This window comes from Amblyomma mixtum, chromosome 5 (assembly GCF_055824585.1).
Source record: "Amblyomma mixtum isolate Tamu chromosome 5, ASM5582458v1, whole genome shotgun sequence".
NCBI lineage: Eukaryota > Metazoa > Arthropoda > Arachnida > Ixodida > Ixodidae > Amblyomma > Amblyomma mixtum.
This window is the reverse complement of record NC_143016.1, coordinates 55,840,683-55,856,346: the sequence shown is the minus strand read 5'-3', so window position 1 is coordinate 55,856,346 and position 15,664 is coordinate 55,840,683. Positions and strand designations below refer to the sequence as shown.

General features: G+C 47.1%; 2 protein-coding genes and 1 pseudogene across 19 annotated transcripts in view; 1 reads left to right on the top strand and 2 right to left on the bottom strand.

Annotated features, from left to right (window-relative positions):
* LOC149342227 (putative serine carboxypeptidase CPVL) overlaps nucleotides 1–5,309 on the bottom strand; it is a 147,046-nt gene extending 141,737 nt beyond the window's left edge. Inside the window, exons 1-2 of one of the 2 annotated variants that reach the window (XM_089544555.1) lie at nucleotides 5,295–5,309; nucleotides 4,870–4,982 (exon numbers count right to left, since the gene is read on the bottom strand). In XM_089544555.1, coding sequence (XP_089400681.1) covers nucleotides 4,870–4,891 — 22 coding nt within the window. In that variant the 5' untranslated portion in view covers nucleotides 4,892–4,982; nucleotides 5,295–5,309. Of the gene's footprint in view, nucleotides 1–4,869; nucleotides 5,262–5,294 lie in introns of those variants that run through there. The other variant, XM_089544556.1, reaches the window with a different exon arrangement.
* baz (par-3 family cell polarity regulator) overlaps nucleotides 1–15,664 on the top strand; it is a 222,531-nt gene that overhangs the window by 107,756 nt on the left and 99,111 nt on the right. For 11 of the 16 annotated variants that reach the window (XM_089544554.1, XM_089544547.1, XM_089544538.1 and 8 more), the window contains exon 2: nucleotides 2,903–2,977. The exons of 1 other annotated variant lie outside the window; for it this stretch is intronic. In XM_089544554.1, the coding sequence (XP_089400680.1) occupies nucleotides 2,903–2,977 (75 nt within the window). Of the gene's footprint in view, nucleotides 1–2,902; nucleotides 2,978–6,769; nucleotides 7,851–7,936; nucleotides 8,071–8,611; nucleotides 8,677–15,664 lie in introns of those variants that run through there. 4 more of the 16 variants (XM_089544544.1, XM_089544545.1, XM_089544543.1 and 1 more) reach the window with 4 other exon arrangements.
* Nucleotides 10,289–14,872, bottom strand: LOC149342226 (uncharacterized; annotated as a pseudogene). The gene is made up of 3 exons (XR_016283016.1): nucleotides 14,109–14,872; nucleotides 13,810–13,981; nucleotides 10,289–13,359 (listed from the first exon to the last, which is right to left on the bottom strand). The product of XR_016283016.1 is annotated as an uncharacterized LOC149342226 (transcript).

The following is a 15,664-nucleotide window of genomic DNA, read 5'->3' as shown; positions in this document are numbered from 1 at the left end:
AGTTATTAAAAAAGTACTGTGTGTGCGTGGCGGGAGGCATGAGGGGGGGGGGGGGGGGGGGGTAATGAGAAACGTTAAGCGCGAGCCTGTACGACCAAGGGGGCTAATTGTGAACTCTCTGAAACGCATTGGGCGGTGACCTGACTGCGGCGGCAAGTTGCAGCAACAGCCGGGAATCATTAAAATAGGAAAAGAGCAAGAGGGGAGGGATTATACTGAAAATAGGAAAAGTCCAGTATCTGTCTAGCAGTGTGTGGTCATCGTAACCACACTGTGGAGGATGGAGGTAGAGGTAGAAAAAAAAGAAAGGGTGAACAAGAAATGAACGAATATAAAAATGAAATGAAAACGAAAGAAAGATCAAAATGGAGGGAAAAAAGAAAGAAATGCGGAAAAAAGAGAACGATCTGATGGATGGGGAGGAGGAGGAGGTAAGCGGGGAAAGAAGGGAGATTACAATGGGGGCAACGGCTGCGGCCGCCTCAGTGGCTCTGTAGCCCTCGCCGTTTTATCCGACCAGAGCGAATTCGTGTGCCTGACCACAGAGCGCTATTCGTTTCTCCCGCACTTGCGTCCCGGCGATCTCATCCGTGACGAAGTGGCGGTGGCCGGCTACTGCTGCCCGGATTGCATTCCAGCGCTCCTATAGCTCTGCACCTGCTCCGCGGACTGCTCGCTCATCTACGCACTCATCGCTGCCTCAGGCGCGCCCCCTGTGGGCTGCGTACATGCGGTAGCCGAGTTTGTTGCCCCCACGCGGAGTATGTATTAACGACCTTCGCGCAGAAATAAAGCGCCCTCTTCGCGCATAATGGCACGCCTTTGGTTGCTGCCCGTAGTAGTAGTATAGTGTATACGGCCATGCTGCGCGCAAAGTGTGTTTTCCTAGGGGCGATAAAGTGGACGCGCTCTTCGTTCGGCGTGTTTTTGTTTTCCAACGCCAGCAGCGGAGGTTGGGAAGGCGGGCCGAGCTCTAAAAATACCTCGCTCGTTCTGCGACGTTGAAAATCTGGGCAGCGTGTACACTGGGAAAGCGTATCGTTTAGAATCCCTTTTTTATTGTTGTTATTATTTTGCGTGGAAAACCGATCGGTATTAGGTGGCGATTCTGTAGTAGATGCTGGGTCTGAAAACAGACCCAGCCCAGCTAGGCACTCAGACGGAATGAAGAGATTATGACGAATAAGCCCCAGCACTGCCATCTTTCAAACATGGTTTCGATAACGGAGCTTGGCTGGGGGATCTTTCGTTCCTGAGCGTCATAGAACAGTCTTTTTGGTCTAGTGAGAGCCAGTTCCCGCCCCTCCCCCGCTCCCAAAGCTTTTTGCTACTTATGCGGTGTAGTACCCTTCTCCAACCCCTTCAAAATGCCCGCACCCACCAAAAGGCCACGGCAAAATCAAATTCAAAGACGCAATAGCAAGGCGATCAATGTGAAAGCGAAACGCAGTACAACCAATAACGTGGATTTGTCGCATCACATCATTCGATCACCGGTGCATTTTTTTTTTTATTTTTTCTTTCAACTTTCGGTTAGATCAAACCTTGCTTTTGAAAACCGGATGCAATGAATGTTCGCGAAGATTGTGAAGTTTTCTGTCCCAAAAAATACGTCGCGTGCGTAAGAGAACATCACATCCCGCATTTTTTTCTCCCCTTTCTTTCTTGGTTTTTCCCCTGCAGTGATGTGCTGTGGCAGGTCGGGCTATTATGATGCAGCTTCGATGAATTTACACAACATGTTCGGCTTCTTTGTTCCGCAGTGTGTATGCGTAAACTAGTAGCCAGCGCCAGAGGGGAAAGGTCTTCTCTTCGTGCAAGACAACCAGGGTCGCGGGTTCGATTTTCTGACATTTCACAGTGCGAGCTGCATTTGGGGACGATATAGACAGACTCCCGCGCTTAGAGGGACACTGGAGGCAAATAGAAGGTGGCCTGCGTGGAAACGGTACGACGTACTAATCACAAAGAGATCAATATCACCGGAAACGGAGCGTTAATAAGCTAGATATAAAAAAAACGGCGAAATAGTAGAGTGTGTGCTCAAAACCGTTTTGGGTGACTCGGATCCCTGAGGCTACGCTACATGCCATTCACTTCAAACCGGTGGTCACCTGGCGCAGAGATTTTTAAATTCATTTTTCTCGGTGATAAATGCGGCTTTTGCTGCTGGACAAACGTCAACGCAGCCAGAAAGACTAGGGAATTAATTTAAATATCGCAGTATCGAGTGTCCCTTTAATGATAACGCAGCGCACATCTTGGGAGAACCATCTCGGGTGGTCTGAACTGTTTGTAACTACGGCTCCTCCTTTGCTCGTTAAATGGCTTTCGGCAATCAAGTCTCAACGTGCATGGGCTATCTTGGCGTGCGGTGAGGTCACGCAGTTGTTCCGGTGCACAGCTGGGAGCGGCACCAGCTGACTGAGCGCTGCCAGCGAGTTGTTTAAGTTATAAGGTTTCAGCGATGCGAACAGCCTGTGTCAGTCCCTTCTCAAACCGCTTGTTATAGATATCTTTTAGCCCTCCTTACGGGGCGCTTAATGTTTCTAACGTTCTAATGTCTTTTTCGAAAATAAAAAAAAATATGCTACAATAGCTGCGCGGCACCACTTTTTGAGGTTTATATATCTGGGCGAGAGGATACGCTATTCAAACATAGTTTTAATGTAAAAAATTATAAATTAATTAGCGGGTTCTAATTACGTTTATTTTGGTATGTTCCGACTGATTGTATTAATGCGAATAGATAAAAGACCCCGTATAATTGGCTTGGCTGCGTGGCTGTGCACCGCAAAGCGAAAAAGTAAGCGTAAAACACATGATGTACAACAGTTTTAGGGTTTCTCCTTTTCACTAACTTTGTGTGTTCTAATTGTTGTGTTTCTTTCTTTTTTTGCAGGTGAGTTCTTCCTGGCGATGTCTTCCCGACTGCTCGCATATGCTCGTGTGTCTCCTGTGCCCTGGCAATGTACAGGTGAGCAGCTCTGCGAGATTGTGAGTGGGAAAGTATACGCTCTATGGCTCGAACGTTTAGCATGCTATACAAGGGCACCTTCATCTGAGCCCGTGTATTCTGGTGAATGCGGCGTGCTCTCTTCTGTTCGTCCTTTTGAGAATGCTTGCCATGTCGTTTAGCACACTACGGACTATGGACAGCCGGTTGACAAAACGTCGTTGTTGCCAGGTTGCAACATGTGGCATAGCATACATTCTTTGTTCTATTCTTTTGTTGAACAGCGATATATTCCAGCGCATTTTTGCTGGTAAATGATAGATATTTAGTATTAAAAGGAAAGGGGGGGGGGGGGGGGGCAACTTTGCTTGCGCAGCGGCAGATGCGCACATGCGCTATCTTTCCATGGTAGGGGTCGCGAGTGTACATTTGGTGCCTCGCAGAAGTGGATCACCCTATGCGAAAACTCTTTTGAGTAGGGGTGTGCGAATATTCGAAATTTTCGAATATAATTCGAATATTATATCTTTAGTATTCGTATTCGATTCGATATCCAGGTATTCGTGTTGTTTCGAATACTCGACACGACGCGAATATCCGTATCTAGCCGAATATTCTATTGCGAGCACCAGCGTTCATTTCGTTCCGCAAGTCCTATCGACAGAGACATAACAACATGGCGGCGCCCAGAGCAATGCGTAACGTTGGGCCATGCAGTAGCTGACTGCGCTGGTGAACTTCTTTGTGGCTATACCTGCGAAGCTGGTATAGTCAGAGCTGTGCACGAAATACCTCGCAATACGTGTCAGTTCAGTTCTAATTGAGAGGGCATTTTCTTTGGCTGGAGAAGTCGTTTCAGCTAGAAGGGAACTGCTTCTGCCTGACCATGTGGAGCAGCCGGTTTTTCCTTCACGACAACCTTTTATGTTCATCCCAGCAACACGCTTTTGTGCTTATGGCAAGCTAGCCTTGATCAATGCTGTGTACTAGCCATCTTCTCTGATATTTCCACCATTTCCACTCTTCTAAGAACAATGTTTGAGACTTTGACACTTTTTGTGCAGCCACACACACCTTTTGTGCTCATTTCATCACTGATAGTTGAACTGTGATGTTCTTGGGTGCTTAAATAAATGTGTTCTAGTGGTTAAATGCGTCTGTTCTTGATTATTCGATATTCGGTTCGATATTCGGAACCAAGTATTCGTATTCGATTCGTATTCGAAAAATTTGATATTCGCACACCCCTACTTTTGAGTCGTCGCTGTTCCACGATAGACGATGAAGGCTTTTTGTGATTCGAAATCATTTCGTCTTTGACTTTTCTTTTCTGCTGCTTGCAATCTGCAATCGACGTCGATGTTTATATTAAAGAAAACCTAAATGCAGGAATAAGGCATTCGCGTATTATGCAAATTATTTTGCTGTGTTGAGCTGCACATGCTCACTCTTGCGGTTTTTCTTTTTTTGTCTCCGCAGCATTTCTGTTTCCTGCCGTCATATACTATCGCGTCCTGATTATCTCCTTCTGATGATCACGGCAGGTGCGGTCTCATCACCAGAAGTTTCACTCATCCTCAGGCCATCTCTTTCTCTTCTTTGTTTTCATCGAACCTGCTGCAACCTCGTCTGAATGTTTTCTCATCTCATTAAATGCACGAACAGAAGCGGGTGGCGAAAGCTTCAAAGGCTGCAGTTTTCTCGGTTTGGAAAGCTCTGCCCGGGCCGCGACATCACCCCCCCCCCCCCCCCCGCACACACACACACACACACTTTTTTTTTTTTTTGCCTCGCTGTGTATACCGTTCGCCATTCCATGGAATAACGCCAAGCGTTTCCAAACAAAAGAACAAGCCAAGCGACACACTCCTCCTCCCCCTCATCACCCCAGGAAAAGCGCTCGTCAGACTCACCCGCAGGCGGCGATTGCAGCATTCGTCCAGTCCGTCTTGGTAGTGGTGCGCCCTTTAGATCACTTTTTTTTCCTCATCGGTGGGTGTGGTGCTGCCAGCCAGTCGAGTTCCTCCTGATGCGACGGCAGGAAATCATTGGCAAATGTTTCGCGGTTGCGATTGGCGGTTGCGATCGTTCGCGCGGGCGGCCGTCAAAATTTTTGTCCCGCTATAGTGGCCACAGAAAACGCTGGGAACCTCAGGACCAGCGTTTGTAAAAAAACACGACACAAACGTTTTGCACCCGTGATTGGACTGTAGTTTTTAAAAAGGTTTCCACCATTGACGTCTTATTCGCGCACCAGCATCCGGAGAGCATAAACGCGCACCCTCGCGGCGGCTATCCGGCTTTGAACACTCGAGGTGTACATCTTGCGATCACTTACTTGGCTCGACGCAGCCGCGAGTCTCTTCTTTTTCAAGGCCACCGGAGGCGCACATGCGACGGCGCTCACCTCGCGCGCGGAGTGCCGTGTGGGCGAAATTCGCCGAGTTTGCGGCGAATATTTGTCTCGTTCCCTCATCCCTTGCTTCTTTCTTTTTCTTTTCGGGCCTGAAGAAGCGCGAGGTAGGTGGGTATACATGTCTACTCTGAGCGCAAGTATAGAGGTATACGTGCATCTACCTCGGCGTAGGCCGTGCATGTGTTGCACACGACCACGCTGACGCAGACGCACGTCTCGGCACGCGACAGTTTGCGCTCGGAAAACAAGTGCTCGAGTGTCCGGTGCGCTTCGTGGTCGTGTGTGTGTATGCCTGTGTGTCTCTCCGTGTAGTTATCCCGGAGCCCAAGTTAAAAAGACAAAAAAAAACAACAGAAAGGCAGTAGCAGCGCGCGTGAGAGACTACGTGGCGGTAACAACGGCTTCTTGACTGCGCCGCGGCTTCGTGAGTCAGCCGAATTTTTGTTCGTGTGTGTGTGTGCACCGTCGTAGGTGCGTCCGTCCAGCTGCATCTTGTGCTCCGGCGCATCCTCTGCGACCCGGCACGTGTGAGCCTGAACCGAGACGCTGGAGGTATGAGAACGCCTGCACGCCTGCGAGAAGGGGACTGTGCTCTGACGCGTGTTTGGGTGCCGATGTCGAGTTTGGGGAAATCATGGGGTCATCTGCCTATCGCTAACCGGTTCCCACGTACACTGAGAGACCTAGCAACCAAAGATGGCGCGGATGACGTCGCGTGAGAACTATCTAGCCTGCGCTTGCTGGCACTTCTGACTCATGCAGTATTTACCTTACCTGCTGACGGGGACTGCTAACGGATCACTCAAGCTGGCTGAGATATGTTGGAAGCGCTGGAAACGAGAAATCTCCAACAGAACCAGTACCGCAAGCTTTCATCGGAAGTTTTCATCACTTCATCCTCCTCTCAGCGCGTCCTTCCCGATGTGCTGTTGTTTCTCGTATCACGTTTGTATATGCAAAGGTCACGCGAGGTTTGCGTAAATACGCCACTATGTACAGTCTTTGTCAAAAGTAACCAGGCTCTATGGTTTGCTTCTAGCTCGTACAGTGGAGCCCTTACGGCTTCCCTGAAGCTGAAATGGTTGCTAAAGGTAAAGACTGGGGGTCTTCTTATCTTCCAACAACTTTTAATGTTTAGGAAAGTCACAAGGGATACACTATACACGCTTGAAGCAAACCATGCAGCCTGGATACTTTTGACAAAGACTGTACATATCCAGACATTGTGGACAAGAGCATTTTTTCAACCAGAAATAGTTTATGAACACAATCTTTTCATATACCGTAAGATTCCAATATCACAATAAATATATCCGCAAATCCCTCCCCCCCCCCCCCCCCCCCTCCCCCGGCAGGCATCAATACTTTCCTATAGGCTCCGTGCGCTGGTATGGTGGAGCCACCAGCGACCGCATCGCCAGCGCCCCCGCACGGCACTCCCCGCGTTACCTGGATGCCCAGTGTGTTTCCGTCAACCCGTCCGCACAGCAGACACGCAGTGAGATCGTTGCCAGAATGGCGCCTCGGCGGGAGAGTGAACGCCTGCTTTTATGCGGATTTAAACGCATTGAGAACCTCGATGCATGTTTTAAAAGAAAGAGCTTGAAAAGTGGACAACGGCTTTATACGAGCAATCATGTGTCTGGCGTTCAAGAGCAAGCAATCGCCGCAGCGGGGCCATCCGATATCAGCGGCAAGTGCGTCGCGCAAATGAAAAATGTTGACTATGACATTCGCCTTGAGGTAACCAAAATTTACAGCTTCTGGCACTGTTCTAAGAAAGGCTAAAATAACAAGGCGCACTATTTATTAGCTCTCAGAAAATCCACGGGAGATCTCGACGGCCAGCTGCACTTGCAAAGCTGGAGTCCGTGGATGGTGTAAACATGCTGCAGCAGTGGCGATTTTCATCAACAGCCACGATAATACCTCATGCACGGACCTGCCATGTGAATGGTGAAAATCGTCTAAACCAACGCTGGACACAAAAAAAAAAAAACCATGGAGGACTTGTTTCCAGGTGAGCATTGCGAATTTTATGTTCATTCAGCCTATATTTTGCACTATGCTTTTATTTTATATTTATTTTTTGTATTTTGAGCAGGCCGGTCCCAGCAACCGCCAAGCCTGAAACCCCTTGATCCAGCAGTTTAGCTTGCAAAATTTCCGGACCTCAACTGTTCCCTCAAGTATGTTCTACGTTCTGACAGCAGCTCTGATAAAATGCAAGAATGCGGACCAGCGGCTTCAGAACCGACGGGAGATAATTGCGAAGCAGAGCTGGTTAAGGCCCTTGTGAGCGGGAAGCGCCGGCTTTGGGCAATGCTCGAAATTATAGACCTTTCCCCGCTGAAAATGAGAAGGCGGGAAATGGAACATGCATTGGACAAAAAGGTCATCCAAAAAGGTCATCCAAAAAGACCTTGATGAGATAATCAACATTGCCCTGATTACAAAAGGCCAGGCAGCAGTTCAACGGTTTGTTTTTGTTTGGATTGCTTTTATTTACTTGCGGTACATGCTGTTTCTTGTTTCTGAGCAGAAGTTATGAATCGTTGATGCAGGTGGCACCAAGAACGAAAAGTGCGGGTGAGGAGTTCGACAGCACACCGCATAAAAACAAGAACTGCTGACTTCCAGTATTGAGCCAATGTTCTCGCGTCACCAAGGATGTTCTCTAGTGCTGCAACTTCTTACGGTAAGCTTCGTGGCATGCTTAATGTATTTGGCCATTGAAAATGTGCTGTACAGCGGCTGAAACTGACCACTTGATGTAATCCCTGTCAGCTTCCTTACAAGCCTTTTTTCGCAACCAAAAGGTCTCGTTCCCCGAAGACACTCGTATTATTCGAAGAAACGAAAAAAAGGCAAGTTCTTCGTACTATGTCAACTCAGGAATGTTTCCAGTAGACTGCAAGATGACTCAGGAAGGGGTGTCCAAAGGGTACATTGGTTGACTACAACAAATTTATCAGCATGACTGGTTTCTTCAGGCTTCAGGCGTCAGCCCTTCAGGCTTCAGCCCTGCACCACGTAAGCGACTCACGTAAACAGACGCCTGCCGCTTTTCGTTTCCGCCAAGATTGCGAGAGTGTCATTCGGGAAGGAGAGCTTTCAAAGAAAAACACCTTGCAAAAAAGGTGGCTTACAAATTTCCCAAGTGGTTCATAACATATGCAGTAGTAGTGTCTTTGCAAGATTCGATGCAGTTCAGTTTCAACTTCCCCATGACGATGCAGGAAAGAAGATGGAAAAAATAGCTAGACAGGAGTTGGAGGTGGCACTTGGGACGACAATTCACGAGGTAACTTCAGTACAAACCTAATGATTACATACTACATTTAGTTTCTATTGCTTTCAGGTTGGGCTGATCATCGATTGTGATCAACCATGGCTGTGTTGCAGTCCCGACGGCATTGTGACATCGGGCGGCACATTTCAACTCATTGAAATTAAGTGCCCTTACAGTCTAAGGAACAAGTGTCTGATTGACCCAGACCAAGAAATTAGCTATGTGCCATACATCCATTATGTGAATGGGCAATTACAGTTGCGTAAAACCCATTCCTACTACACGCAGATAATGATAATGATGTATGTCCTGAGAATTGACACTGCTCTACTTTATGTGTATTGTCCTCAGAGAATCATATCTCTAAGAAGCAAAAATTACGAAGCATTTCTTGCCGAATATGTACCAAAGTTAGAGCACTTTTATTTCAGCTATTTCCTTAAAGCACTTATTAAATGAACTTGAAAGGAGTACTGTTACGACCCATCATGAGACCCGCGATGAAAAGGTGGTGGATTCAACAGCGGAAATTTCGAAAGGTCGTTGACCCCCAAGATGACCCCATCAAAAAGAATGACCAGCTGGGAAATGGTCGATGGATGCTCTTCCCACGCTCGGCTCGGTGCCAACGACTTTCGAGAAGCAACCGACGACAGGGGAAGAAAGGCTGCCCCTCGCCTGAAAAAAAAAAAAACCGGAACGAATCAGAGGAAGCCAGCGCAGCTGCGGCTGCGACGTCATCATGCCACACCTGTGTTCGATGGACGTGAGCTGACAACAGTATGGTTGCCTCGCAGTGCGACAGAGATGCGATTTACGCTCCACCTCGCCAGTTCCCACGTGTGGGCTCTACGACAGGTGTCTTCGTTGGCTGTGTTGCGTGGTGCCGATCTTTTGTGTCACGAAGAATTGCCGCCTGGTGAAAGGGCGGAGCCTTCGGCTATTTAACCTGCGCCCAAAGTGAGCACGAACGCTCTGGGCACCGGGTAAAAGGCTCATCCAGTCGTTCGACGTCATGAACTCTTAAATTTTGATTCCTTGCTCTTCTTTTGTAAATTTATGTAAATAAGTGTCTTAGTTTCTTGCCATTAAATCTGCTTGTTTTCGTATCTCCAACTCCGAAGCTTCAGACTTTCCTCAGCCCGACGACTCAACACGCTACCAAATGGAGCCCGGGTTCGAGCTTTCCTGTGCGCCACAACAGTACGTACTTGCGCGAAAGACGGGGCGACAACAAGGAAACACAAACGACATGTTTGTGTTTGTACATGCGCTTTGTACATGTCGTTTGTGTTTCCTTGTTGTCGTCCCGTTTTTCGCGCTAGTACGTACTCCTTTCAAGCTATGAACCAACTCGCCCAGATTAGAGTTTTAATTAAATGAATGCCCAACGGCATTTTGTAAATAATGTATAAAGCTCCTCCTGTCATTTCATGCTATCGCTACCGTGTATTTCTCCTCACTTTCCTCTCCCTCTTCCTTTTCTTTCCGCTGGTCGCAGCTCGCGTGCTACAGATGTTAGACAGCGATTGCCGCGAGAGGCTGCATTCTTTCCCTTCTCCTTTTGTTTGCTTTCTTTAATCAACTATTCCCACCATCCAACGGTACGTGTCCTCACGAAAAATGTTGGTTCTGTTGTTAAATGAAAGAAATAAATGAGCAGAAGTGTAACCCACTCATTGTTTTTTTTTTATTGATGCAGATAAAAATGCCAAGAAATATGCAAAACCTTTTAGCCATTGTAGGCAACAAAATACTACCAATGCACTCAAAAGGCATAGGTGAGATAATAATAAAAACTACATATTCACAAAGAAATAGGTAGCACATATGCAAGCAAAAGTTCACCCACTGAATCCCACAGAGGATAAACGAGGAATGAAACGTCAGATGCGAGCTCCCGCCCCCATAAACTACGAGGGGGTACCCAATAGAAACCGGACTAAATTTTTTGGTCGGCAAAGCTTGTGTGGTACCGCGTTTTGCCACCGAACATTCCAGAGTCAGTAAGCCGAGTGCCGTCGTTGAAGGAGGTCAGACTAGTTTAGGCAGAGTTTTATAGTGACGACTGTTTTGTGTGAATGTCGTTTTTGCAATGGCTGATTTTCGTGAACAGCGTGCGCCGGTGAAATTCTGATTTTTGCTCGGAAAAAGTTGAATGGAAACTCTTGAAATATTAAGAAAGACGTACAAGTACAATGCTATGGGGACAACTCAAGTGTTCCTGAATCGAATCCTGAATAAAAGCAACAATCATGCCAATGGAAAACTTCAAATTCACCTCGCCTCAAGAAAGCTCGTCAGGTGAAACCAAACCTCAAAACAGTGCTGATTTGTTTTTTCGACGTGAGAGGAGTCGTCCATTGAGAATTTGTTCCGCAGGGTCAGACAGTTAGCCAGGCTTTCTACTTGGATGTTTTGAAAAGATTGGGCAACAGTGTGCGGTGGAAGCGGCCAGATTTGTGGCGGTCGGGTGACTGTTTTTTCCATCATGGCAATGCCCCTGCTCACACAGCCCTGTCTCTACGACAATTTTGCACCAAAAATGGCATGACCCCTATTCCTCAACCCTCATACTCTCCCGACCTTGCCTCGGGCTACTTTCTTTGTTTCCTAGAATGCAAAAATAGGTGAATGGAAAGCGTTTCGCTGATGTTGCTGAGGTGAAGAAAAAAACGACGGAGGCACTGTCAAGCATCACAAAAGATAAATTTAAACAATGTTTCGAAAAATGGAATGAAAGATTCGGCAAGCGTATCATTGCAAGTGGGGAATACTTTGAAGAGGATTGAAGGTCTGTGCTGAAAATGTGAACAACTAAGTTTAAACAAAAATAAGTCCGGTTTCTTTTGGGTACCCCCTCGTATTTCCTGTGAACCACTGGGCGCATTCCTCTCTACACAAAATCGCAAAGCAGCTCCTTAGTGACCTATGTCCCATACAAGGCAAATAATGCGAGGGGGTCATGCTAGTCCGCCAGGCATGGGTAGAGGGAGGAGGGCAAGTTGACTTCTCTGGTGAATGGAAACAGTTGGGAGAAGAAAAAAACTGACGCCAACCTTCGAGCAGGTGAGCTTTTGGCCGTGGAACCAAACCTGTTCAAGAGGCGACATGTGGAGTCATGGCACATCCGGCTCACAAAGGCGGCGATGAATAGAACTCCAGGAACGCTCCCCTCTGCCTACGTTAGTGGACTCCGCCACGTGCTAACAAAGGGAAAGCGAAGGCAACACCTCGCTGCTGCTGGCACACTTTAGTCACCCCTGAAGAAGGGGCCGAGTTGGTCCCGGAACGTTGGGCTAAATTAAAGTATTGGTTGGCGCCAGTTTTTTTTTTTTTTTCTCTCAACTATCTCAAAAACCCAACCAGACGGACCTCCGTCGAAGATGTTTTAGTTCAAATGGAAACAAGTTTGCAGGCACCCCCTACCCTCTCTCCTCCTTAGAGTGTCTTTTACCATGTCAGTGAAAGTGTGATGCTGGTGCACTTCCACGAACAAATTCCACATAGCATCCGGTTTGACCTTCCCACTGTTGAAGGAACTGAGCTGGTGAAAGAAAGGAGAGGTTGTCGGCCTTGTGCCCTTAAACTTGCACTTCAAAGATCCACATAACCGACAGCAGTGAAGAATGCTAATGAGGCTGCACTCTTTCATTTATTATGGGTGTCTGGAGATTAGTGAGTATGCAACACATGCGCATGATGTCGTACATGTAGGGTATCAGCTCTGTAGGAACTCTGGTGTTTAGGATGTTGAATAGCTTTATCCGCTGGATTACCCGCTCGACATGAATTCGCACTTGGGCCACATTATATGTCTACATTAGTTCATCATATGTAAACTGGGCATTGCCTTTAGAAAATGGGGGCAAGACAATGATGGCTTTCTGACCTTCTACTGGTGCCCGAATCCCTGGGAAGCCTTTGTCGTCAAGAATTACATCCCCTGGCTCAACTTGGTCGAGAAATCCTGATTCTAAGGTAATATGGGTGTCTGAAGCCCTTCCACCGGCTTTTGATACAAATGTTACAACTCCGTTTGGCAATACTGCGATTAAAAATTTCAGTGTGTAATGTCCTTTGTAATGGGAAAACAAAGCACGCTGCTGCTCAATAGTTGGGGGCTCCTCGGTGTTTAGTTCCGTACAGTCAATTATGAAACGGCACCTCGGGTAGTGCCGTTTAAAACATGAGGGCATAGATTCTTGGACAACTGCAATGGGTGGATTCGGTATCCAGTCTTGCAGTGCAGCGACGAGGTTGTTCAATACAAATTAAAAAATGCGACTGACTGCTGTCCTGTGGATGCCAAATAGCACTGCAATGCTAGAAAATGAAACACCTAGCTTTAACTTCATTAGAAATATAACTAACTTCTGTGCGATTGGCACATCAATTCTTCTAACACAAAGGGGAGCCAACACTGAAAGCAGCAATGCAAAGGCATTTGTGCTCACACCACAAAGTTCCACAAAGGCGTCCTTTCTTTCATAAAGGGAACTGTACCCGAGAAATACACAACTTCTCTCGTCTTCGCCGGTGGCTGTGGACGTAGTGGCAGGCTCTACTTGAGTCGAAGAATTCACAGTGCTAATGTGACACACTTGTGTTGAAGCTGTGCAACCTGATGCCGCCATGGAAAGGAAAATGCATGGTGCAGGGGCCCTCGCATGATTGAGCGTCGGTCTGCGTCATCTGCACACGCACAGAAGACTGGTTAGCGATATCGGATGCGAGCCACTTAGTTTAAGCGCAACGTAGATAAAGGAAAGGCTCAGCAGCAAAGTACCGAAAAAAAATAACGAACTGAAAAGCGTACAAAAAGACGTTGCTCACACCGTCGAAGCTGTATGTATATTCCTGTATGTTGTTTTATTTATTTGAAAATAAACTTTCAACTCCAAAAAACACACGCACACAACAAGAACGATTGTAGCAAATCCGCTTTAGACGTAACGTGCGCATTAACTAGAGTTTAATATTCAAAAATAGCGCAAACGCAATTAGCGATATTATCGGAGTAAACGACAACTTGCATAAAATCAAAAGAAACAAGTAGCAAAAACCCAAGTTCAGATCACGAAATTCTATCAAGCATTGCACACTTTTTTTCTTATCCCAAAAAGTGAAATATATGCCGCCTACTACGGATGTGCTCCTTTCTTCCACTGGCATTTCTGCACCTCCAACGGAAAGCAATGACTCCTCGTATTCTGGGTCTGGTGAGCATTCCTGTTCGATGAATGGCGAACCGCTTTCCTTTGCATTATCGTCCGAACTGTCCGCAGTCGCCCGGTCTGCTGCACGACGCTCAGACCTTCAAATCAAAAAGATATAACGGGGGTTGTCATGCGTCAGAGCCAGTTGGCACACAAATATGTTTCAGAAGACGAATGTATGATGTGGTCGTGCATCGTCATTCTATTTTCTGTAGTAGTGCTTACCTGAAGTACCTCCGCAGTTTTTCACTAGGCATCATTCCGCCAGCTTTTCCATAAGACGGGGGGAATATGGTGGGAACACATGCAAAAAAAGACATAAGAGAATTAGAAGAAATACAGAGGCGCGCGGTACGTTTTATATTTAATAAGTACAACAGAACTGATTCCCCATCCTCGTTAATGGCAGCAAATAATATTAAACCTCTCCACGTCAGACGTAAGATAGCCCGTCTATCTTTCCTTCACCAACTAATCCACGGAAAACTAGGCATCTCTCCAGCCCCCTATGTGCAGTTTTCTGAAACGCGTAGAACTCGACGTCACCATAATCACACTTTAGCACCATACTTCGCGCATACTAACGCTTTTAAATTTTCTTTTTTCCCGAAAACTATTGACGAATGGAACGCCCTGCCTCTACAAGTGATATCGGCTGTTGATTTTGACAACGCACTTTGTGAGCTATTTTAGATTGTATATGTGCTACACTGTTGTGCGAATGTGTTTTTCTGCCCTCCCTGCCTGGACCCAAATGAGGGTCTGCAGTATTGTGAAAATAAAATAAAAATAAATAGGCCGGGTGCGAAGCAATGTTACTTTTCTCATTGCCCACAAAATGTGCGCTGCATATTCTGGTTTCAAGCCGCACCGGATGCCAGGGTTTTCCGTCGGGGCTAGCAGTGCACGAAGAAAAGGGCAAAAGAATTAAAATTATTTCCTGATACAGCCTTCCCCGTAAAAAAGGGCTGACCTCCAGAAATAGTCACCCCCGCTCCCTCTTTTCCGTTATCTCCAAGGGAACCGATAAAATTTTATCTTCGGCACCTTGGTTGCAGTGTTTTTATAGCTGTTATGGCACTGGTAAACACAGCAGTAGGAGCCGCTCTCCGCGCTGACTGCAAACTGAACGAGAGTTGCCCCCACCATTCGCCCCCTCTGTTAACCAGATGGCGCCACGCACTCTCCCCAAACTGCAGCGCACGGAGCCTATTAACGATTTTATAATCGTCAAAAACGTTCACCATTGGTTTTCTATAGCAGTCTTCACTACTCGATGCAAGCGATGGACAAACTTTTGTTGCCTCTCAATTAAAATTGATGTTCAGGAATCCTGGACTTGCATGCTCCCACATGAATTTTGTTAATAAAATATGTACCATCACCGCTTCAGCAAATCCACTCGCTGTAAAACTATCTATATTATAAGCAATTAGTTTTATATTTCCCCTAACTTTCGCTGTAATAACCGTACAGTCGGGGCACCTAAAGACAGGGGCCGATTGTTCATCGTCGTTCCTCAAACCCCACGGGAACCAGCTTGACGCAATCTGAGCATCCGCATGTTTGCTTCGTTCCAGTCTTCATCAAACAAGGCAGCAGCAGCAGCAGCCCCCGTTCTGATGCTCACTCTAACCTCTCTCCCTTCCCCTGCCTCTCAATCCCTCACAGGCGCCCCTTTCACTCACGACATGGCTTGCGAACCCGCATCCCCCTCCACACGAACCAGGCATGCGCAAGCATGCTGATGGAGGGGGCGGGAGACGGACCATAGAGTCACG